Genomic DNA, 26,182 nt, shown 5'->3' with positions numbered 1-26,182 from the left:
TAACTCATTTATCCCTGTGAGATAGCCCCGCTTCATAGATGAGAATATTGAGGCGTGGAGAGGAAATAAAATTTGTCCAGATTCACAAAGTAGAGGGATTTGTTTCTGGCAGTTTTATTTCCAGGTCTGGTCTTAGTCACTCTCTTCTACCACCTCTTGGCTTCTCTCTCTCAGACATGCATCCCATCCCCAGTGAATTTCCCAAAGGCCTGGGTTCTTAGACATTGTTACAATGTGCAAGAGTCCAAACTTTACTGGGCTTTTGGAATATTTTGTATGAAATACAAGTATAGTCATAGTTACTATACTGACAGATATAAAAACAAAATCCATCAATACAAAGATTGGTGGAAACTGTGGATTTTCTTTATAAAATAAAACTATGAGTTTCCACTCTAAACATTATTTTTTGGGTGCCTGGGTGGCTTAGTTGGTTAAGTGACTGCCTTTGGCTCAGGTCATGATCCTGGAGTCCCAGGATCAAGTCCCACATCGGGCTCCCTGCTCAGTGGGGAGTCTACTTCTCCCTCTGACTCTCCCCGCTCTCATACTCTCTCTCTCCTCTTGCTCTCTCTCAAATAAATAAATAAAAATAATTTTAAAAAAAATTAACATTATTTTTCTCTTCTAAGATTGAATAGAGCCCATGTACATTCTCAAAATTATTTTTTAAATGTGGTAATGTTTCAAAAATGAAAAGTAAGCTTAGAGTATTTGAATTTCTTTAGAATGGTATCTTTCTACAGGATTACCATCCATGTCGTCAAAGTGTACACTATATAAATAGCAGAGTTTTATACAGCACCTATTATAGGGCAGACCTGCCCTCACTCCTGATTGTGAGGACTGGAGTTGAATAAATATTAACTTAATAAATACAAGGAAGAAATAGTGAGAAGAAGCAACTTAATCTACAGGCAAAAATGATGGCATAAATCCTTGCTATTTATAATTTGTCCATAGACCAGGAGCATGGACATCACCTGAGAGCTTGTAAGAAATGGAGAATCTCAGATGCCAGCCCAGACCCAGAGAATCAGAACCTGTGTTTACATCAGCAGGTGATTCAGATGCACACTAAAATTTGAGAAGCCCTGGGCTTAACGCATTTGTCTTGTTAGTAATTAGTTGTGTAAATATGAATAAGTCACTTACTATGCTCTGCATTTTAATTTCCTCCATTCCTTGCTACTTAGTATACATTGATTTTTGGATGAGTTAATTCTGTAATCTTCATTTAGTTGCCTGTAAAATAGAGGTACTAGTAATATCTACCTTATACTGTTTTAAGGGTTAAATGAGGTAGTAATTGTAAGGTTTTTAGAATGCTGTCTGCATGCAGTATGTGGTTAATAAATCCTTCAGTTGTTATTTTAGTTACTGTTTCCCTAATGTACTCTATTATTGATTACATGGCAAGTGGAATAGTAAATTTCTCCCTAAATTTCTTATACAGATATATAAATATGCTTTTTTCCACATTTTCCACTTTATGACATACTGCAAAACTGTTTTCCAAAGTGGTTGTACCAATAGAGATACACTTTTAAAAATTGAAAAATCTGGGCACCTGGGTGGCTCAGTTGGTTAAGTGTCTGACTCTTGATCTCTACTCAGGTCTTCATCTCAGGTTCATGAATTCAAGCTCCACATTGGAGTCAGATTGAAAAATTAAAAGCAGCAAAATTTTCCAAGAGTTAAAGTCCCCAGTGGAACAAACACTGGCATGGGTATTAGACAGGCTATAATCTAGTTCCAGTTCTTTTGACCTTGAACCTGTCATTTAACCTTTTTGGCTTTTATGGATATTAAAATATTAAGTGCTTTAAAATGCTTATAGTACTACTTTATGGATTTTGTAGACTGGCAAAACACAATAATTATGCATATGTTATTTTTTAAAGAAGATTTTATTGATTTATTTGAGAGAGAGAGAAAAAGAGCATAAACAAGGGGAAGGGCAGTGGGAGAAGCAGACTCCCCGCTGAGCAGTGAGCACAAGGTGGGACTTGATCCCAGGACCCTGGGATCATGATCTGAGCCAAAGGCAGACACTTAACCAACTGAGCCACCCAGGTGCCCATATGCATATGTTATTTTAATCTATAAGAATTTGTGATAGGGTGTTCAGATGATTGCTGTTTTGTGGCACTATGTTGGGTATTTTTAGAAGCTTCAGAAAATCTTCCAGATTTTTAAATTACTGTTTCAGCCACAAATATATGCTCTAATTTCTCTATATTTAATCCAAAATTCATTATTTCTACAAGAAATAATTTGCTCTTTGAAAGTCTGCTCATTGTGTAATAATATCAACACATTTATTATAGCTTCAGATAAAAGTCTTCTGTCCTCTCTTCTATTACCTTGTTGTCCAGGCTCTATGTGAGCACACTGGCTGAATCATTGCAAGCTTGTGACAAATCTTCACTGAATGAAAGACAGTGACTTCACCCTAATTGTTCTCCATTTGAAAATTCATTGAAATTTGTTGCTTTTCTTTTTTAGTAATAGAGTTTGTAGCAAAGTATCAACTCTATGATAACTAAGAACTTAAGTGTTTGGAATTCACTGTGATTCTTCTTTGATGCAAATCTGTCTCATATTCATAATTAATTCAGCCAGTGTTTATGTTGGACCCATGTGTATAATGAAACTTTCATAAATGAATAGAACTTCTCGAACCTTCCTTTGTTGGTTGCTTTTGTTTCTTTTTCTCAATTAGTGATGATAAATTTTCCTGGTGAATATGTGGCCAACACACTGAATAAATGTTTTTGTTTTTGTTTTTTTAAGATTTTATTTATCTGAGGGCAGGTGGTAGGGGGCAGAGGAGAGGGAGGAGCAGACTCCCCACTGAGTGGGGAGCCCAATGCGGGGCTTGACCCCACGACCTGAGCTGAAGGCAGATGCCCACCTGAGCCGCTCAGGTACTCCACACTAAATAAATATTTAAATTGAATTGGATGTTGAAGTGATTGCAAATTAAATAAAGTCATTTTTTCTTGCTTATTCTAATATATCTGCAAGTCATATCCCATTGAAGTGCTCTGTGATTTAAAAAGAAAAGAGTAGTGTCTTAAAAAGTAGGAGGATTCTATTTTGCTTAATCATTAGATTCATAAATAGGTAAAGATGCTAATCGTATCTCTGAGGCAAAGACTTTAAGTCATTAGAAAAGAGACAGTCTTGAGGGAATCCCATCCCATTTATATAAAGTTTAAAAATTTGGACATTCAACTGAAAACCTTTGATTATGTATTCAAAACAATTATCTCAGCACCAAGAGAGCCAGAAAGAATTTACTGTCATGGAGAGCAGTGTATTGCTCTCCTGTATGTTATATAAAGTTAAAGCTGCAGTGGATCTCAGTTATCTTCCTTTTTTTTTTTTTTAGCAGCTTTTAAAGATATAATTGACATAGATATTTAGTGTGCATATTTAGTGTAGTATACAATTAGATGTTTTGACATATATATAAACCATAAAACCGTCACTGCAATAGAGATAATCAACATATTTAGTGATCTTTGGATTGATGAAGGTATTTCTTTGAAATCAGAACCAGATTCCATTTTTTTCTCCAGGAAAAATTTTACTACTGGGTTGAATTTTAATATTAAAATGAAATTTGTGTACACACAAATGTCACAAAGCATTGTTTTCTAACTATAGTTTAGATCTATTCATTTTTAAATTTAGGGTGTGGCTGGAGTACAAACTGTAGCGTGACTGGCCTCCAGTGGTGTCTTTGAAGAATAGCATCACTGCTACATTCAAAGCAACAGGTGAGATTTAGAGAAGAGCTGTTCCACGTCAGCTAAGATCATACACAAGTCCTAACTGGCAGGGCTGGTGAAGTGGAGCATCCATCATGGGAGGGGGAACTGTCTTCCTCTAATCTTGGGACTCCCCCCTGTGGAAAAAGTGTTCTGATGCTAGCTGATGCTTTCATGCAATTGCTGCTCAGAACTTTTTCTTAAAGGAAGATTTACACTGATTTTCATTTTCTAAGAGAAGAGACTTACTTCTCTCTGGCATCTTCTCTCTGCTCTGCTGATACTTCCTCAAAATATATCTTTATTATATTACCTGTTCTTTTTGTGTGTGTGCCTTTTTTTCTTGCAGCTTTTAATTTTGGTTAAATTCTCCAAGAACTCTGAAACTGCACCTATATAAGTAAAAATTAAGGATTCACGTAACAATGGCATTGTTAATTTGAAGTGATTTTAATGATGAGTATAGGTAATAGGAGGTTTGCCTGTGATTAGCATCAGGCATGAAGACAAGATGTATTCAGATCTTAAAATAAGATGTTTTGGCATGTCCTTTCTTGCTAATATTTCTCTCTATTATTCTGTTGTCCACATCAGTAGAAAAGAGGAATCATAAATAAAATGAGGGAAACCAGGGAGAGAGTCTAGGTTAGAATAAGTGAAGCAGATATTGTTTTTCTGGCTATAAGTGTAATAATAATTCTTCTATAGAAAATAAAATACTTCAGCATGGGAAAAAGAAAACTTCTTTTTTTTTTTTTTTAAAGATTTTATCTATTCATTTGAAAGAGAGAGAACAAGTCGGCAGACCACAGGCAGAGGAAGAGGGAGAAGCAGACTCTCTGCTGAGCAGAGGGCCTGAATGTGGGGCTCGATCCCAGGACTCTGAGATCATGACCGGAACTGAAGGCAAATGCTTAATGGACTGAGCCACTCTGGTGCCCTCAAAAGAGAACTTCATTGGTTGGTCAGGACCACATATGAGTTAGGTGTGAATATCTGCACCACTGCTAAATTTTTTTCTCAGTCTCTTCTGTTCACCTCCTCAGGCCACCATCAATACATACCTTTCTTCTTTCTGATTTCTTGCCCAGGGCAGGAACTCTAGAATCTTTATTTTTGCCTCGTGTCTCATTTAAATACATTTATACTGTACAGCTCACTGTCTGTGTATGCTATTTATGTTCTTCTGTGGTTTTGGTGCATGTGGGTTTGTATCAGTTAACTGTAATTCAGGCAATGGCAGATGGAGACCATATCCAGATGTCCAACTTTTCTTAGGTCTTGTCAGCCATGGTTACCAATGAATTCATTTTAATAATCACATGTCTTCTTTGATGACCCATATCAGCATCGCAATCTCCTGAAAAGCCTGCTCTTTTTGCCCCATTCAACACTCTTGAATTTCTATTTTTGGGGTTGGGGGCATCTCCAGTGGGGTCTAACATGTGCTCGTGAATGAGTCGTGTGAACCAACTTATCAGCTGCCATAGAGTGTCTGAACACATCATCCCTTTTCTTCCACTGCCCGCTGCTCTATCTCCGAGCTCCACTGAGTCACCAGCACACTTCAGGTGCTAAAGATACATGTTGTCTGATTGGAATTCATCCCCCATCGTGTTTCGTTGAAGGGTGATTGAAGTAATGTTGCTTGTGCCCCAGCACCTTACAAAATCCACCCCAATTCTTTGTATAAAGTTCAAATATGCAGAAGATTTGGGAGCTGACAAGGAGTTAAATGTCTGTGACAGCAGCCAGCTCTTCCTGTTTCATGAAGAAGACCTTGTTACTGTATGAATCTCCTGTGATTTGCTCCTTCTTCCATTTGGATGAGTTCTTTACCAAAAGGCTCCCTGGTCTCTTTATCAATTAGGATTAATTGATTAAATAATTGATTTGCCATTAGAACAAGTGAAGATGCACAGTAACAGTGGCTTAAATGACTTAGAAGTTGATTTCTCTTTCATAAAATAAGTTGAGACAAATAATCTGGGGCTGGTAAGGTACACACTCTACTGGGTCAGGAATCCAGGGTCCTCCTCTCTTCTGCTCTGCCATCCTCACCATGAAGCTCTACCTCATAGCCTGAACTGACCGTTCAAGATCTAACCATTATGTCCAGCAGAGTAGAGAAAGGTAGGGAGGGGCAGTCATGCTTTGTCTTTAAGGACACTTTCAAAAGTTGCAAGCAAGCATTTTTAAAAAAATCCTATTGGTGGGGCACCTGGGTGGCTCAGTCAGTTAATCGTCTGCCTTCGACTCAGGTCATGATTCCCAGGGTCCTGGGATCAAGTCCCACATCAGGGTCCTTGCTCAGTGGGGAACCTGCTTTGCCTTCTGCCTGCTACTCCCCCTGCTTGTACTCTCTCTCTGACAATTAAATAAATAAAATCCTGAAAAAAACAGATAAAAGTATTTTAAAAAAGACAATACAGATGGCATAATAATAAGCCTTTAATAAGCATATTAAAGTATGCTTGACATTATTATATATTTAGGGAATTGCAAATTAAAACGAGACGCCAGTGTACACCTATTGTAATTTTTAAATTCCAAAAAACTGAGCATATCAAATGCTGGTAAAGATGTGAAGTAACCAGGACCGTCATTTATTGCTGTGGGAATGCAAATAGCACAGTCACTTGGAAAGTCAGTTTGACAGTTTCTTAGCAAAGCTAAACATAGTTTTACCATACAATCCAGCAGTTGTGCTCCTAGGTATTTACCCAAATGAGATGAAAACTTCTATCCACACCAGAAACTGCACTTGCATGTTTATAGCAGCTTTAGTCATAATTATGCAAAACCTGAAACAATCAAGATGTCCCTTAATATATGAACAGATAAACTGTGTTGCATCTGTACAATGACGCTATTCAGTGATCAAAAGAAATGAACTAAGTCACAAAAAGACATGGAGGGATCTTAAATGCATATTGCTAATTAAAAGGACTAAGCCTGAAAGGGCTCCATATTATTTGATTCCAACTATATGACATTCTGGGAAAGGCAACACTATAGAGATAATCGAACGATCAGTGTTTGTTGGGGTTTCTGTGCTGAGATGGAGAAGTAATGAATAAATGAAGCATGGGGATTTTTAAGGTGGTGAAACTATTTTGTACCATCCTTTAATGTTGGATACATGACTGACATCCCAAGTTATTTCCCCTTATACTTCTAAGTTTTCGCGTCTTTGGACCAAAAGAAAAGGATGTCGTAGAGAGATGCAAGGCAGGAAGAATGAAACAGGACAAAAGAAAAAGTTAATACAACATACATGCAACATGTAATTACTTTTTCTGTTCTTCACAGAATTGCTTTTCCTCCTATTACATTAACCTAAGTTACTCACCTTCATCTACTTAGAAAATTCAACTTGAAAATATCTGTTTAATATCTGAAATGTCTGAAATTCAATAGGGACCCCAGGGGAACTTTTCATCAAGCCCATGTAAATACATCCTTGTTTTGTCTATGCCTGGTGTGATTAAATCACAAATAGAGGGGTTTTTGTATTGCTGTAATCTGTAACATAAAATGCAATTGATCTTAGTGTGGAACACAGATACTATGATAGCGCTTAGGTCAAGGTGACTTGAAACTTTTCATCTTCTTTCACTTATTTCATTTCTTTATAACATCTAAGAAAAGCCATTTATATTCATATCAGAAAAGACTTGGCATTAAATGCTAAGAAATAAAGGCTTAAATGGCTAGGAATTGACTGAATTTGATAGCCTTCATGTTCCAAAAACATCAACTGTTTTAAAAATAGTGTTATCTAAGACTGAAGTGTTCTTTGAAGTGGAAAATGTTTTTTGTTTTTTTGTGGGTTTTTTTTGGAAATAAAGGAAAATATCAGTGATGTTTTAACAGCAATTTTTAAAAGTAGTCAAAGTTGCTCAAGTGTACATCATCATGAATTTATTGTAAGTGATGAAAATAATTTAGAATCCTGCTTAGCACTTTTGAAGCCCATAGGATCTCTGGAAATGCATTAGTGAATATTATTTGTGCCTTTAATGATTCATCAACATTTAGGAGGATAAGCTTTTATGGTCAGTGTTTTAGAAGTCAGCTATATAAAGTTGATAGAGATGTACATTAGCTATATCCATCAGTCATTTTTCAGGAAATGGAATATGTATGCAAATCTGAATGTTTATTGAAAGATAAAACAAGAGGAAAATAAGCCTAGTTTTGTAATAAAAGACTAATATTTGAATTTTAGCAAGTTAAAAAATATTAGTTGTTATTTTTGTCCCCTTCCTCCTTCATGCCTCTCATTCTTTCCCTCAGAAGACACACAAACTGCTTACCCAGGTAGTAATTTTTAAAATATCAACAATCTCAGAAACCTGGAGTTCTATAGTATTTGATAGTGTTAGTAAAGGCTGAAGGGTAAATCTCCTTTGTCCACATTATTATTCTCTAGCCTATTTCTCTTTTCAATAGTAAGCTAGGAGTAAAACCTCTACCTAATGTTTCTGAGTGAAATGCCACATCCTTTTGTCAAAAGTTAGATCCTGTGTGTGTGTGTGTGTGTGTGTGATTTTGATGGAGACATGGTGGGAATTCCGGGTTGGGAAAAGGGGAAGAAAAAAAAAATTAGGTTTTTGCTCTTTTAAAAATTTTGGAAAACTTTATTATCACAAATAACTTTACAAATCTAGACAGCTGCTTTGAAGAAAAGAATTGTGAAAAACATGTAATTAAGAAAAANGAAAACTTTATTATCACAAATAACTTTACAAATCTAGACAGCTGCTTTGAAGAAAAGAATTGTGAAAAACATATAATTAAGAAAAAACTGAGGGGCGCCTGGGTGGCACAGCGGTTAAGCGTCTGCCTTCGGCTCAGGGCGTGATCCCGGCGTTGTGGGATCGAGCCCCACGTCAGGCTCCTCCTCTATGAGCCTGCTTCTTCCTCTCCCACTCCCCCTGCTTGTGTTCCCTCTCTCGCTGGCTGTCTCTATCTCTGTCGAATAAATAAATAAAATCTTAAAAAAAAAAAACTGAAAGAGAAGGTAGATCATTTAAAAAAAGGCAAGCAAAGTTAAGGCNTGTTCCCTCTCTCGCTGGCTGTCTCTATCTCTGTCAAATAAATAAATAAAATCTTAAAAAAAAAAACTGAAAGAGAAGGTAGATCATTTAAAAAAAGGCAAGCAAAGTTAAGGTTGTGATTTAAAATTAGTAAAATAAAATGTAATGGATGAGGGTGAAGAACCTAATTTTGGTTAAAGTGTAGTATTGTTACTGGACAGAGAACCAGTTCTGAACTCAAGTTGGGCTAGTCGCCACATGAAAATCAATACTCAGTAGACAAGTGGTGGTGGGAAAGGAAAGGTTGCTTTATTCAGGAAGCCAGCAGCCTGGGGAGATGTTAGAGTAGTGTCTCAAAGACCATCTTCCTCACCCAAATGAGGCTGGAANAACCTAATTTTGGTTAAAGTGTAGTATTGTTACTGGACAGAGAACCAGTTCTGAACTCAAGTTGGGCTAGTCACCACATGAAAATCAATACTCAGTAGTCAAGTGGTGGTGGGAAAGGAAAGGTTGCTTTATTCAGGAAGCCAGCAGCCTGGGGAGATGTTAGTGTCTCAAAGACCATCTTCCTCACCCAAATGAGGCTGGAAAGTCCTAAAAGGGAAGCAGGTACCCAGGCTAGTCGTTTGTTGACATGCCCCTGGACAGACTTGCTGTCATCTGGGGCAGCTATTTTCAAATGTAGTCAGGCCTTATCTGCTGGGAAAGTCTGGTTCTTCACTCTTCTAGGCCAGTGGTCCACAAATCTCAAGGAAAATAGGTTATTTCTGCTGCTGGCTTAGGTCTGTAAGAGGCTTAGGTCAGCAAGCACAGAGTACATAAGCTTGAAGCAAGTTAACCCTTAAGACCAGTTGGATTGCTGTTACAGGGTGTTGGGACACCTCCTGGCAGTGTCTAATTAAGGACAATGAACACAGAATAGGAAGTAGCTAGACTCTGAATACTCAGTGGTTGGGGTGTTTGTAGAAAATGGCCCCAGGAAATAGGTGATAATACAAACAAATTGAGAAGGTCTAATGGACAGGACAGCATTGTCCCAGCAGGCAGGTGAAGAGTGGAAACAAATTCAGGAGAGGAAGTTTGGAGATTCAGTAGAATGATGGGCAGCTGGTAACAGGCAAATTTTGTCAGTAGGTAGCACTTCTGAAGTCCTGTGCATTTTACCAGTCTTGTTTGGGATTACATTTTTGGCATCAAAGCATAGACACCATTATCTAAAATGAGATGCAAAGATGAACTGGTCCTACTTTGGCGAATTGGAGAGGAATTCCTTAATCCCTTTTTGACTCCAGATAGGATTAGCAGAATTTGGAAGTTTATGATTGTGGGGAAGTTAAAGAGACTGTGGACCAGGCAAAACCTTATCAATCGTTTAGGAAGCATCAGGGACAGAGGCTGTGCATATGAAGAGAAGGTTGAAATAAGAAACAGTTTTAAGTGATACACAGGAGGATGGGATTTTAGAAAGATTAGATATGTGAGATAAAATTAATCAGAGATTGATCCAAGATCATGAGACTATTTTAAGACTTACTCATTTTAAAACTTACTATTGAGGTTTTCAAACACATATCAAGTAATTTTCCAGTTGGGTTTGATATAAACGTGAAGATTCGTTTATAAAACAGTTTTTGTAAAGATGGTAGTATTCAGGACCTGACATGCTTCAGAAATTTTATATCCAGATTAAGAGTTGAATATTCTAGAGTGATTCTGCCATTGTGTTGAGAAATTTTCTTACTCTAAACAAAAAGCCTGATCATAATGTACTATTCAAATGTCTATAAGACTAGAATATGCCATAATGCATATTAGTGTACAGTTTGAGACTGCATCAACAAATAATTTTTTAAATTATAAATGTAGTAATCTAACCTAGAATGAGGTTAAAAGAAATACCAGTTAGGGATTTGACAACTGAGAACTCACAAACATCTTACTTGTGCTCAAATTTTACTTGCTTTGTTTCAATTTCTGTTTTAAAAAACAAAAAACCCTGCACAATATTTGAATTTATAATCTGCATTAGATTGTTCTAGTTTAATGTTACATTTTATGGCTTGGCAGAAAGGATATTTCCTGTCTCTTCTGTAAAACAGAAAAATATCCATTAAACAAAAAAAATATATATGTAGCAAGCACTAGAATAGTCCTTTAAATCTCGTGAAGCATTGAGTTCCGCAAATAGTACTTTCCTGTACGAGATTTAATCTCTTTCATCCAGCAGAGGGCTATCAAACTCCATTAATTTCTATTTACATGCACAACAACATATAGCTTATTTCACTCTTTTGTTTCCTTTTTTTTTTTTTAAGCAGTAATTCTTTTCTCAAAATGGAGATTATTGGTGTGCCTGGATGCCACAGTCAGTTGTGTGGGACTGTTGGTTTTGTGAAATGGAGTCCCGTATATGGCTTTGTGCTCAGAGCAAAGTCTGCTTAGGATTCTCTCTCTCTCCCTCTCCCTCTACGCCCTGCCCCTGCTCTCTCTCTCTCTANTCTACGCCCTGCCCCTGCTCTCTCTCTCTCTAACAGACAAATCTTTTTTAAAAATGGAGATTATCAATATGTAAAGGAGATATATATGGAACTGCTCTAATTGTGTAAGGGGCCAGAGCTGTCTCTGCAAAAANTTAACAGACAAATCTTTTTTAAAAATGGAGATTATCAATATGTAAAGGAGATATATATGGAACTGCTCTAATTGTGTAAGGGGCCAGAGCTGTCTCTGCAAAAACCCAGCGAGGTGTGGCAGATAATGGAAACTCTCCGCTCTGATCTATCCAAAAAATACTCTTCCAAATTCCAAGTCAGCTCTTCTTGGGTAGAGTTGTAAATATTTTTCCCTCTGTAAAAATCCAGATGCTGACACTGCGGGGAAAATACATAGCAGAATGATGTCCAAGTTATGGAAGTTCCTCATACTGGGATTGTCTTCCATTGTAATGGTAATTCCTACTGTGTGGTTGTTTTGTCCTGCTTTTATTTTGTTTCAGGAAAGATGGCATTTTATCTCCAATCTTATGAGTGAAGAAAGCCTTTATTTCAACAAATTTTCTTCACAGCATTTCATAGGTGTGCCAAACTGATGGACTGGTTGACTGTGTACTTCTCTATTTATTATGGTAAGGGGACCAGTTTTGCCTTCTACTAAAACTGAGTTTTAGGGATTAATTATAAGAGTGAAAAAGGATTCCATCTCCTGACTATTTATTACTTTGCCTTAGTAATAAATCCATTGGCAGGAGAACTTATTACAGAGCCTTCCATTTAGAACTATGCCTGCTTGGTGGTCTAATGGTAATTGTTCTTTGTTTTTCCATTCAAAACAAAGCTTTTCCATGGTGTCCCTTTATTTGTATTGAGGCTTGGTACTGAAATGGTACTGAATTCATTTAAGTAAAATGAACATAAAGAGCTGTGTTATCATGGGGTTAATAAATACTTTCTCAGGTGTGTATTTTTTTAATAAGATTTATTTCCATATTCTAGGGGGAGGGGCAGAGGGAGAGAATCTTCATGCAGACTCCCCACTGAGCACTGATCTCTCAGGCACAAATTTTGTCTTAGTCTGTTCAGGCTGTTGTAACAAAATACTGTAGACTTAGCAGCTTATAAACAACAGAAATTTATCTCTCACAGTTCTGGAGACTGGAAATCCAAGATTGGGGTGCCAAGATGGTCAGGTGGGATGAGGGACCTCTTCCATGTGGCAGACTTCTTGTCTCCTAACCCAGTGGAAAGGAGGTACGGAGCTCTGTGGGGTCTCTTTTATAAAGGTATTAATCTCATCATGGCCTAATCACTTCCTGAAGGACCCCATCTACTAATATCAGCACATTTGGCTTTAGGATTTCAGCGTATGAATTTTGTGGGTCGGACACAAACATTCAGACCATAGCCCGTGTTCACTGATTAAGACTCATTCCACAGTGTTACAAGCTTGTGTTGGATTTTATCATTACCAAATAGTCTTAAGAAGTGTGAACTTATTAATGATCATAATCATACAGAGTGATTGGCATTTTCTTCCCACACACTATTTTTGGGAGTGATCCTATCTTATTTCCTGTCTATTCCTTGAGTTTCTGTCTCAAAAGTCTACTTTTCTTTTCTTTCATGCTTTTATATTTATGTCTTATATTTCTTTGTTTTTCTCAGATGAATAATCATAGTAGTTACTACTTATTGAGCACCTATTAGATGTTTTACGTGTGCTATCTCTCTTGGTTCTGTTAGGTCGACATTATCTAAAAATCTATATAAAAAGAGATTGGAGCTTACAAAAGCTAGATAATTGTACCTGAAGTTACAGAGCCCAAATTGGAATTCAAAACCCAAACTCAAGACCCTTCACCACACAAACAAAAGCTCTATTTTATAACGTATTAAAACTATGTTATTTGATCAATTAATAAAAAAAGATGGTCAAATAGAATATAAAGTGATAAATACTGCTTAGGAATATCTGCCTTTAGCACCTAATAGGAAGTTATTAATGCCTCAGCTGTGCCTTTGTGTACTAATTTTGAATATGCAAAACATTAAATCAAAACTTTTAGTGAACAACACTTAGTGGGTTTATTTAAATTTAATATTATGTAATGTGTGTATAGTTAATAAAAAAGATAGACTTAAGATGGTTAAAGTGAAGAATCATAAACAATGATATATACATACTTTAAATGTTTTATTTTAACTTGAAGCATGTAGATTAGAATTCTTTTACCAATGATTTAATGTAGGAAGATTACCTTTTGTTTAAGAGTTTTCCACCATGTGGGGTTTCGCTTTGTCTTTTTTGAATAAATGGTATGTTCCATTGGTATGCTCCAAACGGTTTGGTAGGTATTATCTGTATTTTCTTGTTTGCTGTCTTTTAATTGGAGTCAGATCTTAAGGACACTTGCAAAACAATCTGATTGCAGAATTTCTAGAGGTTCCCAAAGCCTCCTCCCCAATCTTTTACATTTGTTTTGGCCATATCCCTAATTCAACAGTGGTATTTGTCAGGGATTCATCTTTATCGAGTCCTTGCAAAGTATTCATATTAATTTTCATAAAACAAGAGCTTTTTTGCACCCATATTTCATTAGATAATAGAAGACCTATTAAAATATGTTATTGTAGTAACAAATACAATTGGGATAAAAAGGTTGTAGTAAACATACCGGGCTCTTGGTAAACATATAAATTTACTAGTGGAAGAAGAATGCACAGATAGTATAGAATAGCTAGTAAGCTACAAGCTTTTTTCTTTCTTTTTTTTTTTTTAAAGAAAGCTTTTTTTGTTTGTTTCAAGTTTTTATTTAAATTCTAGTTAGTTAACATATAGTGTAATTTGGTTTCAGGAGTAGAATTTAGTGATTCATTACTTACGTATAACACCCAGTGCTCATCACAAGTGCCCTCCTTAATATCCATCACTCATTTAGCCCATCCCTTTACCCACCTCACCTCCAGCAACCCTCAGTTCGTTCTCTTAACTATAGAGTCTATTATGGTTTGCCTCCCCCTCTGTTTTTATTTAATTTTATATTTCCTTCCCTTCCCCTATGTTCATCTGTTTTGTTTCCTAAATTCCACATATAAGTGAAACCATATGGTATTTGTCTTTCTCTAATTGACTCATTTTGCTTAGCATAATGCACTCTAGCTCCATCCACATTATTGCAAACGGCAAGATTTTATTCTTTTTTAATGGCTGGGTAATATTCCATTGTGTGTGTGTGTGTGTGTGTACCACATCTTTTATCCATTCATTAGTCGATGGACATTTGGGCTCTTTGCATAATGTAGCGATTGTGGATAATGCTGTAAGCTACAGGCTTTTAATATGCAGTGGACATCACTCAGAATGGGTGAGGGAATGGAGACGTTGTTAAGTAAGGGTTAAGAACCTCTATGTCTTTCCAGAAATGAGGAAAGAAAAGGTTAATTTGCTTTCTGTGAAGACATTGAGAGCTAAGTTTACCACAGCACTTAAAACAGTAAAAACTCTAAACATGTTTTTATTTTACTAAATTAATTAGATTGAATATTGGCTAAAGTTTCTACCTAAACCATCAAGTTTGTTTTCATATAAAATTTTCAACATGTGAAATGTAATCTGCTGTATTTTTTCAATTACACCTCATCAGATTTTGGTGACTTTTTGTGTTCTCAAATGTTTGAAGATGCAATTTTCTGTTAAGATTTATTCACCATCAAAACTTTCTGTTAAAAAATATAGCCTCTAAAGTCCTATAACACATATAGTCCTACAGTACATATAGTTTCTATGATTCATTTGATTCTTAAAATGCTCATTTACCTAACATTTATTATTATTTGTTCTTATGCAAATTAGTATAGCTTGGTGGAGAGTTAGAGAAAAAAAGTGAAATAACCTTGAACTCAATGAATTTAGTTTACTCAACTTCCCAACTAAGTGATGCTACATTGGGAGAACCAGACTGTTTATTCATTTGTTTATTTTTATAACTCATCCCTTTGCGTCAGTGGCTTGTCCATACATAGTTCTATTATTTGAAGTCTTTATGGGTCTGTTTCTCTGTTTTGTTGTTTCTGCTGTATGCTAAGTTGTCTTTGATTTTTTGCTGATCACTGTACTTGGAAAATTATTTATGCAAATAATTTGAGGCCAAGGATGAAGGTCACTCCTTCACAGAAGACATATATTTACTGAAGTCTCTGTGTTTAAAAATAATTTGGAAATCACGCTAAACCAAGTTCAAGGCTTGAATTGTATTGAAACTCCAGGCAGTAAAGCCCAGGTTGTAAATCTGTTGGAGCGCTGGTTATTTATTATTCTATAACCCGTAGCCTAAGAGTTTAGATTTTTGAGGTTTCAGATGATTGTAGGGAGGCTCCCCTATTAGACCCTGCACCTTGTGTAGACACTGGCCTTTGATGTCTGCCCCCTTGCTTAAGATGTTTTCAAAAAGAAAGTTCACATTTTCTAGGGAAATACACTCAGGAAACCAAAGCAATTTCTCTGCTTGTTTATCTTCCAGTAGTTCATTTTCCTTCAGAAATGTCTTATTATCATGTCAGCTATTTGTTGCTTATAAGAAGTTATTTATATTTGATCCAGCTTGTTTCAGTGGGAGGGTTGGTCTGAATGACTTGGCTTCTATTTGCTGGAAACATACGCTGTATATGTAGGTACTTCCTATTTCAGTGATTGGTTTGATTTAGAAGTGATAGAAACACCATGTTGCCAAAAAGGTTTGATTCTGCCTTACCTTTGAAAATGTGGTTTCCAGAGAAGGTCTGATTGAATTTTATGCTTTGGTGTCCATATTTAGGGACTATGACTTTGCATGAGTAGGTATAAAATGAAAAGCGCTGGTCATGCCTAAAGCAAGAAACATTGACTGCCTAGCAACAGATTTTATTTATAGGTCAATTAAACAAGGGTTGCAATAGAAAGGATAGCTTATATCTGTTGTTGAAGAAATGAAAATGGTTCATGGAACTCTTTCTGTATCAGTATATATGTGGGGAGGGCGGGGAGATTGTTAACTAAATGCGTTGGCATCCAGAAGCGGCAATAATCCAGATGTTTATACCTTCATTAAAATTACTAACCACCCATGGATACAACAGGAGCATTTGGTAGCACTTCAGTTTTCTGGTACCAACAGTACAGCCCCAAGGGGATTGGTTTTTGAATGGTTGTGTTATTGAAACAACAGATTTTATAAGTGTTTTATATTTATTGCTGTATCCACTGCACAGAAACTCTACTGGGTATAGAATTGATTGTAGTGATTGCCAAAAGTGTTTATGGCTGTGTTTTAGTGATAAGGGCACTGGGTTGGAAGACTGGAGATCAGAAACATCTGTCACTGATTTTGATGTTTGATTCTCAGCAGATCTGGATATACTCTAAGATCACATTTTACCATCTTTCTATTGTTAATTTTGAAAACTAATGAGATATTTTTGCTAATAATTTACTGGCTGGGAATGCTGAGTAAGAAAGCTATAATCCATGGTCCGTAAAAAGTATAGGATTAATAGCCCAGTCATTTAAAACCCACGTTTACTAGCTTTTAAGCCTTACCGCTTTTATGTAAATATAAATTATTTCACAAAAATTTGAGAGACACATGGCTTCAATTTGGAGTCACTTGAAGGATAACAATTAAAAATAGTTTTGTCTGAATACCATATGATTTCACTCATATGTGGAATTTACAAAACAGATGAACATAGGGGAAGGGAAGAGAAAATAAAGTAATATAAAAACAGAGGTAGGCAAACCATGAGAAGCTCTTAACTATACAAACTGAGGGCTTCAGAGGGGAGGGGTGGGGTAATGGGATAGACCGGTGATGGGTAGTAAGGAGGGCACGTATTGCATGGTGCACTGGGTGTTATACGCAACTAATGAATCATCGAACTTTACATCAGAAACCGGGGATGTACTGTATGGTGACTAACATAATATAATTAAAAACCTTAAAAAAAAAACTATAGAGAACAAACTGGGGGGGATGGGCTAAATGGGTGCTGGGCATTAAGGAGGGCACTTGCTGGGATGAGCCCTGGGTGTTGTATGTGGGTGGTGAATCGCTGGGATTCTTCTCCCGAAACCAGTGCTGCACTGTGTTAATTAACTTGAATTTAAGTAAAAATAAATAAAATAAAATAAATACATTAACAGGTAACCATTAAAAATAGTTTTGTTTCCATAAAAAATTAATCTTTGCCTTTTGTAAATAATCTAACTAAAACACTGTCTATCACACTATCCCAGTAACACTTCTAATTCACATTATGCAAATGTAAAAGTTTCAGGCATTGATCCAACTTCTCTCTTCGTTACCAATAAAGTTGTTTCTTTTGAGATGCTAAAGCTACTAACCTATAATTCCTGAGTAAAAATATAATTCCTAAAATAAAAATTTGTTTATGGATAAAAAGCACACAGATCTTGTCTTCAGGGATCTTCAGGACTTACAGGCTTACATCTTAACTGCAATTTAGTGCTTTTTGTTTGACCAAAATAAAAGGGCTGATAAATATGCCCAGAGTTTTTATGAAAAGCTGGTACAAACTCAAAAGGCAAGTTATATGTGTTTAAACCACACCAGCAAATTGTCAGCAGGAGTTAGAGCTTAACTGCAATGTCTCAATCCTCAATGGGCTATGGGGCATTTCTGATAGAAGATCAGTCTGTTTTTCAGAATAAAAGTTTATTTATGAGAAGAGAACAGCCCTGAGAAGACATTTAAAGATACATAGAAATGGTTTAAAACTTGAAGCCAAACATTTGAAGATGGTGAAGCAGCTTTCTAGTTGAGATCTGAATATCTGCAGTTCTAGTCACTGTAGCTCGTACACAGTGACTGAGATGTTGTAGGACATCTGAAGATCATTCACTTCTAACAGCTGGGCTTGTAAGACTTTATCACTTGCACCAGTGGAGCCCCAGTCCTTCTAGACTGGCTCACATTAGCCCCTTGGTTACTGTGTTGGGTAAAAAGGTGGCACTAGAGATACATGCCATGTGGCGAGGAGATGACAGTGAGACAAATTTTAATTAAAACCAAGTATCTTTAAAAGGCAAATATTAATTCCCAGGCTTTCAATCTAAGATAACATATAGTAAATTAAAGGGAAGACAGATTTTAGCCTTGTGAAGCTTTTCCAATTTCTGAATGAACTATTTCTTTATTTCCTGTCAAAGCAAGCACAAAGAAAATAAATTTGATTAAGAAGCCTCAGTGAAGGGATTTTTCTCTCAGAAGAGTTTTTCACAATGAGTAAATCCAAGCCCGTATACACAGGCTGACTCCAATTTACACAAGCTAGGTTGATGCATAGTCATTTTTGTTCACCTGGGTTCGCACTTTGGGGATGAATGAATGGAGCTGGGGATGGGGGCTAGGGGGACGCAGCGAGAAATAGGCTGGAATAGGCTGTGTCTCTCTTTCCTTGTGCACTGTGGCTTTTTTGATTTTCCTTTCTCTGTGCCGTTTCCTTCCCTCTGCTCATTGCCGATGTGGCTGCGGCTGGTAATCTCCTGACCGTCCTCACAGTCATAGTCACTGCAGTCCATGGTGACAAAATGCTATTTATGACCTGCACTTTGTGTGGCTTTATCTTCTTTATGTAAAGGGATCTCCAGAGGGAAACTTTTCACTTCTTGTGTACTTACCTTGTTCTCAGCTGGAAAGTTTCTATGAAACACCAGACGTGTTAAGAGCTTGTTTCAGAGGCTGGAAGATGGGGGTCTTGAGACCGCTTCTGGTTCCTCATCTTAAACTATAGATCCCCTTACTTTAACTTGGACTGGGGTGTCCTTGCTTCCATTGCTCAGGCAAAGTAGAGGAACTTATACTATTTGGATATTCTAATTTTAACAAAGTCCCCTCCTTACAGAAACTGTTATCGACAGAAAGTGCTATTAGCAAGCTCGGTTTTGTTAATTTTGTGCTATCAAATTGGCCTTTGTATTTGGCTTCAGGTAAAGTGGGGGTGCGGTATCAACACTGTCATTTCTTTAGTTTGCTTTACTTTACCCTGACCGTTCAAGGGTCTCAGAACACACGTGAATCCTCAAATATAGATAAACTCCATTGAACTTGAGTAGAGTGAACTCTTGGCTCATAGTTCATGTAAGCAGAACCTTTCCCCCCCCCCGATTAGGTGATGCTTTAACTGTCTTTGGGGTGCATCTGCTTCTTTTCCCACTTACCACCCACATTCCATTTGTGCTAGAGTGACAATATATGCTGTTTAATTGCATAGCTGCTTCTCCCGGGTGAGGCTGGGAGAGAGAAGGGGGATTCAGTTGCATATGGCTAGCTCAGTTGTTATTGAACGTTGCCCTGCAGGATGCCTGATGCCTGCGGAGGATTTTCTTTGGATTCCGATCAATGGAGTGCTGGACAGTGAGGACAGCAAATAGCCATTTTCTCTCCTGTCTTTCAAATGAAGTATGTCCTCTCTGAAGGGCAATCTATCTAGGCTGGCTCTCAAGTTTAAATGTAAACGACACTGTGCTCCTTACTTTGAAGGCAGACACAAGCTTATCCCATTGATGGCCAAGAGGCTTTGTGGAAGGAAGCAGCTTTTGTTACAAGTTTAAACTTTAGCCCGTATTCTGTCTCTGAGGGAAGCTTGATAGGAAGACTCCTTTAACGTGGTGCATGCATCCTGTGCATGGCTGGGAGCTCCTGGGACTGGAAGCTGGTGCCCTGTCTGTGCAGAGGTCAGCTGGTGAGTGTGCCCTGCTCTCTTTCCTCAGAGAGATTGACACTGATTTTTTTTTCCATTCAAATAGAAATCATAGGAAAGTTTGAGCAACACAAATAGACAAGAAGGTATGGTTTTAAAAAATCGTGTTCTCAACGGCCTACTACTGAGTAAGTCAGCCGTAGAGAGACTACGCCATCACTGCGTAGGAATGTCTAATGTGCCTGGTGCTCCAAATCGAATTCTGTGCTGCCGTCCATCTCATGTGGAAGCAGCGTGTCCTATCATTGGGGAAAAGATAAAGGAAACATTGCACGCTAAGAAAGGACTTGAGGTCGGTTTATTTTATTTAAAAATATTCATACCAGTCTGAGATTTCCTGTCTTGTGATTTGAGTAGTACAGCCCATAATGGGGCTTTTTGAATGGGTTCCTTCTCCTAATGTGGGATGATTTCAGAATACTTAAACTTGGCCCTCCTGCCACTACAAACTGTCCTGGGAAAGCTATCTGGAACGAGTTATTTGCCTTTTAGTGTCCTTAGCTATGAAATCACAGTGACTTTGCTTCTCTGCATTGCATCTAAAGATATAATGAGAACATGTAACACCTAACAAAGTAACATCTGATTCATTACCTTTTCTTCAAGAGACAAAGCAAGGAAAGAGCTGTCAAACACTGTTGTAGAAAAAGGGAAGGAGGGGGCACCTGGCTGGCTCAGTCCATACTGCATGCAACTCTTGATCTCGGGGTCATGAGCTTGAGCCCCAGGTTGGGTGTAGCGTTTACTAAAAGAAAGAGGAAGGAAGGAAGGAAGGAAGGAAGGAAGCAAGGAAGGAAGGAAGGAAGAAAAAAGGGAGGGAATCTTGGGGACTAAGACTGTTAACCCTAAGAACTTGTTGTTGTTATCAGATTAAAGTTTTAAAAATGTATAATTTCCCTAGCACTAGAAAACAAGGTAATTCAATTGATACTATTCAATTTTACACGTAGGTCTATTGAGCTCATTAAAGGCTAATGAAATAAATGTGGGTTTTTGTTTGTTTTTTGTGGGTTTTTTGTTGTTATTGTTTCTTCTGATTTTTGTTGTTTTACAACAGGTACTCCCCACTTTCTTCTCTAGCTGTGCCTGTGATTTGGGGAAATCTACAGAGGGGAAGATATATTGTGATATAGAATGAACAGGTTCTAAAGGGACTGGGGAAGGGCATTGTTCCAAAAGAAGCCCAGAAGAGTCACCCTCACTAACAGGGAAACTGCTGTATGCGGCTTGGCCACATTTTTATTGGGACACATGTTTTTCAGTTAAAAGGACACCCATGGGGGTGCCTGGGTAGAGTGGTTAAGCATCTGCCTTTGGCTCAGGGCGTGATCAGCATTCTGGGTTTGAGCCCCACATCAGGCTCCTCCACTGGGAACCTGCTTCTTCCTCTCCCACTCCCCCTGTTTGTGTTCCCTCTCTCGCTGGCTGTCTCTCTGTCAAATGAATAAATAAAACCTTAAAAAAAAAAAAAGGACACCCATGAATCAAAAAAGACTAGCTTAGTTGTAAACATTTTTAAGAAGTATTTAGAAGAAGAAAAAATGCCAGATGGTGCTAAGAACACCCTGTGCTCCAGTCTCCCTGCTTTCCCTGAACCACCTTCATTCTTAATGACTGCTTTGACACCATCACCACTGATTATCTTCAAGTACCTCAGAGGAGAAAATGTTTCAATTATGTTATATCAAGTGGCAGGCAATGACTCACCTGGTGAGGAACATACAGGAATCCTCTCCAAATCTACATATTATCTTCCCAGGAAGCTTAAATGTCTATGTGTGTTTCCTTGCAAAAATGTACAAGATTTTCCAGACAAGGGAGTTAATAGAAGCTAATTTATTATTATTTTTTTAAAGGAGATGAATCCTCAGCTGTTTAAGCGAGAGAGGGTTATGCTTCCCACACTTAAGAAAGTAATAGTGCTGGGGCACCTGGGTGGCACACCGGTTAAGCGTCTGCCTTCAGCTCAGGGCGTGATCCCAGTGTTATGGGATCGAGCCCCACATCAGGCTTCTCCGCTATGAGACTGCTTNCTGCTTCTTCCTCCCCCACTCCCCCTGCTTGTGTTCCCTCTCTCGCTGGCTGTCTCTATCTCTGTTGAATAAATAAATAAAATCTTTAAAAAAAAAAAGAAAGTAATAGTGCTGGCTGGAAGTTAACTGACCTGTGAACCATCACGGTGCCCATACGGGCAGGCCCATGCCACAGCAATTATTTTTTTCTTCGACTGACTTTTGGATCAGCTTAAGTGCTGGGTTCATCCTNGGCTGGAAGTTAACTGACCTGTGAACCATCACGGTGCCCATACGGGCAGGCCCATGCCACAGCAATTATTTTCTTCTTCGACTGACTTTTGGATCAGCTTAAGTGCTGGGTTCATCCTGTTACCAAGTTGTATCCTCTTCTTTTATTGTGTCTCCCTTTTGGGTATATATAAACAGGAACATCTAGAAATACGAATACCACTTTACTTCATCACATTACTTAATGTGAATTTGGTAATTAAATAATGAGTACCTGTGTGCCTCTTAGAATGAGGGAGAGTGTTCTTAGGTGTCACCTGCCCCTCTCTCCCTTTCTCGACCTCTGCCCTCCTCTGGCCTCTTTTGAGGGCCCCCTCTCTCTCCAGGGATCACCTGGCTGAGCCCAGATTATGCTGTGTGCTCACTGACAGCTCCTGTCGATTCCCAGCTTAATGCAGCTCGCTAATGCAGCCTCACGTGGGTCTGTAAATGACACAGTGAGGACCGGGCTACTCCCAGCCCTTCCCAGCTGCTCACCGGGTACTGCTATTACGGTGGCAAGTAACTCCATCTGTGCTCGTCATCTCCCCAAACGGCAGCATTGGTTCTTTTCTTGAAACGAACCTGGGAGGAGGGAAGGGCTGAGATTTAAGAGGCAAGAATTCATGTCATGCGCCACAGCAGAGCTGCCTTAGCAACAGCAGCAGCAGTACCGGCAGCAGCAGCGAGTCATTTCGTGAGACTGCACCATTTTCTTCTCACCCTGCATAGAGGTGTGGTTGGAAGCGGCAATAAACTCCCCACCCCCTGGCACTTCCACAGAGGTGGCCTCTTCCTGGCTCCAGTCGGAAGACACAGACTGTCTGGAGGAGTCCCCAAAGACTGTTCCAATTGGTGATGTGTGTCTAAGGAAGGCTTTTTCCTCTAGTAGGATGCTTGCCTGTGCTTGCGGCCACCCAACTGCTCAAGAGCTCCGAGTCTAGTGCTCCGCCTTCCCCTGGGACCACTTCCGAGTGTGGGCACACACCTATGCCCTCGTGTGTGCAGGTGTGCGCTGCTGGGGGGCTTGGCCTGGGACCTTGGTACGTTCTGGTGAATTATGGGTGCTGCAGAGGCTGGAGCAAGATTATGACCTAGCTCGGGGGCGGAGTGGATTATTTTGTGAGTGCTCTGGCTGCCAGCCATTGCCCTGGTGGGCACAATCACATCTCCATCTAGCTCCACAATCACCTGGCTTGCTGGGGAGTGGAAACTGAGCCGTGGTAACTGCTTCTGCTGATTTTCTCTGCAAAATGGCTCACGCTGCTGCTTCTATTAAAAAAGTTCGAGAGGCCGAACTGGATGAAAAGGAAAAAATCCTTGAGAGAGAGAGAAAAAAACAACGGAAAATCCCCAGGGAACGTATGGAACGGAAAAGAAAGGTATGAGGAGCACCCCTTTAACCCCTTCCCTCTGAGGCTCTGTGTAGAACCATCCAGCCTCAGAACTGGCAAGTTCATCTTCCCTTCCCTCCATCATTCCCCTGCACCATTTCCAAGCTCAGTTTGCAGCCTATAGCTCATGTCCAAATTTGCTGCATTGCGAGGAGATCCCTGAGCAGGGCAAATTTCCTTTGCTTTAACCATGCAAAGCCTTCACTTTGTTTTTCTCAGTTATAGCACTCAATCTCAGAGCCAGGTGCTTTATTCCTCCAAGTAACTCCGAACACTTGTCATAGTAGAAGGAAAGGGCTGATTTATGGTTGGAAGGTTAAAATATTTTTCCCTTCTTGTGCCTCATCTCTACTACTCGATCTTTAGCACTGCGCCTTCCCACTGACTGTATATTCGATGTAGATCTCTGATTAAGAATAAACCACAGTTTTTATGTACTTTCTTCCCTCCTTCTGAGGTTGACACTGTTCTACGTGAAACTACACTAAAAAATATTGGTGCAGTGAGCAGTGTCCCTGCATCTTTAAAATTTTAATTCATTTATTTTCTGGTTTCCATTATTAATCTTATGATTTTCTCTTCTGATTATAGCAATTAGGTGAAAAGACCAAGGTTAAACAATGGGAAGAAATGTTGATTCCCTTTACATTGAACTACAGAATTGTCTCTTTCTGTCTTTTAAAATATTCTTTTCTTTAGAATAGAAATAATCTTACAATGTGGTGGAACTGAAATATTCCTTTAGCCAATGGTCTGGTTCTATAGGGGAAGAAGATCTCTGTAGATGCCTTAATTAACAAAGTAGGTCACTGAATAATTTCAGAATGTGATAAATGGCATGTTACATTAGCAAAGCATAAAAATAGTGGTTTGTACACAAGCTGTTGTTAAACATGACTCTGGGGTTGCACTGCGGACCCAGATGCTCCATAATCCATATGCTCAATGCCTTTTTTCCCTTCCTCAGTAATAGGTATGTTTACCTTTCCATTTTGGGGATGTTATCTTTGCCTCATTTTTGGAAAGGCACTAGAAGACCCACATTGAATTGAGAGTTTACTATATAGGGATTCATCCCATTTCAGTTTTACTACTTATTTCACCACTAGTTAGCTGGAGGGGCTATTATTAGGCAACATAATTAAATAAAATTGGCAGTATAGAATAGTTTCCCTTCTGGGGGAAAACTTTAATGTTGCTTGTCTGACCTTTAGAAGGCCTTGTTTCAAGGACGCAGTCATTCTTTTTTATAATATCAAAAGTACTGTTGACCCTTTTGTGGGAGTTGGCTTCCTTCTTGACAGCTACTTAAGTTCTGTTTCTTTCTTTTTTTTATTATTATGTTCCGTCAGCCACTATATAGTACATCATTAGTTTTTGGTGTAGCATTCAATGATTCATTAGTTATGTATAACACCCAGTGCTCGTCACATATATACAGTTCTGTTTCTAGTCCTCTGAGTGGAACATTGCTACATAAAGCAATTTCCTGTGATTATATCTTTTTTATCTTATGTTCTCCCAAACATAGTATATTACTTCCTGGTCAGGAGTGTTTGTTCAGCCCTCAGTTGTGACCTAGTAACTTCATGTAGCTAGAGTACCATGCATACACCTAGAAAATTTCTCGGTCTCACTCTGGTTTGTTTCTGTATCTGGTTCATTTTTCCCCTTTTCTATACTTTATTAAAATTGAAAGACTACATCATTACAATGGAGAAGTGCCAAGAGTTGTTGATAATCTCAGTTGCTTCAATGCTGCATTGCTTTAGCTTGAATCCAACACAGTGGGCAAGATCATTGGTTAATAATGCGGTCATCTGACAGAATTATCTGATCTTCACATCTAGATAATACCATTAAGCTAGAACCAAAGAAAATTGGGGGAATAATGGCATAGCTATCATTTGTTCTTGATCTTGTCCTCTCTCTTTTTTTAAACATACCTACCCAACTCTTCCCTTTTCTACTGCAGATGCATGTGGTTTTATATGAGTATTTACACAGCACAACAAATGCTTGCTAAAAGTGTGGCTGAGAATTTTAGCGGTATCAGATTAATTTTTTAGTTCCCCACGCATAATTACTTGAGCCAGTTCTAAAATTTGGTTTGAGAGAAGAAAAAATTTACCTTGTTATTATTTTTTAAAGTATGTAGAATGGTAGTTTATAAAGAAATGAGAAAAGGATAGTTGCCTATTAGTGGCACTCTGGAACACCATCTCCAGAAAGTAACCTAAAAATTATACTTTATTTGCTGTTGCCACATTATAACCATAAAGAAATACATTAGTTGTAGTGATGATTAAAACTATTACTTACATATCCGTTTGTAAAGTATCTTGCTAATGAACCTGTTTACTTGCAAAATTGATGAGACCTGCCCCAACGCAGACAAGAGCCAGCTATGAGCTTGGGGGGGGGGGGAAA

At 38.3% G+C, this 26,182-nt stretch overlaps 1 protein-coding gene across 20 annotated transcripts in view; it reads left to right on the top strand.

Annotated features, from left to right (window-relative positions):
• Nucleotides 1-26,182, top strand: part of ANK2 (ankyrin 2) — a 629,716-nt gene that overhangs the window by 362,346 nt on the left and 241,188 nt on the right. For 3 of the 20 annotated variants that reach the window (XM_034671344.1, XM_034671345.1, XM_034671352.1), the window contains exon 1: nucleotides 23,354-23,740. The exons of 14 other annotated variants lie outside the window; for them this stretch is intronic. In XM_034671344.1, the coding sequence (XP_034527235.1) occupies nucleotides 23,612-23,740 (129 nt within the window). In that variant the 5' untranslated portion in view covers nucleotides 23,354-23,611. Of the gene's footprint in view, nucleotides 1-23,166; nucleotides 23,741-26,182 lie in introns of those variants that run through there. 3 more of the 20 variants (XM_034671335.1, XM_034671340.1, XM_034671313.1) reach the window with 2 other exon arrangements.

The sequence above is a fragment of the Ailuropoda melanoleuca genome, chromosome 11 (assembly GCF_002007445.2).
Source record: "Ailuropoda melanoleuca isolate Jingjing chromosome 11, ASM200744v2, whole genome shotgun sequence".
Lineage (NCBI taxonomy): Eukaryota > Metazoa > Chordata > Mammalia > Carnivora > Ursidae > Ailuropoda > Ailuropoda melanoleuca.
This window is presented reverse-complemented; position numbering and strand designations above follow the sequence as displayed.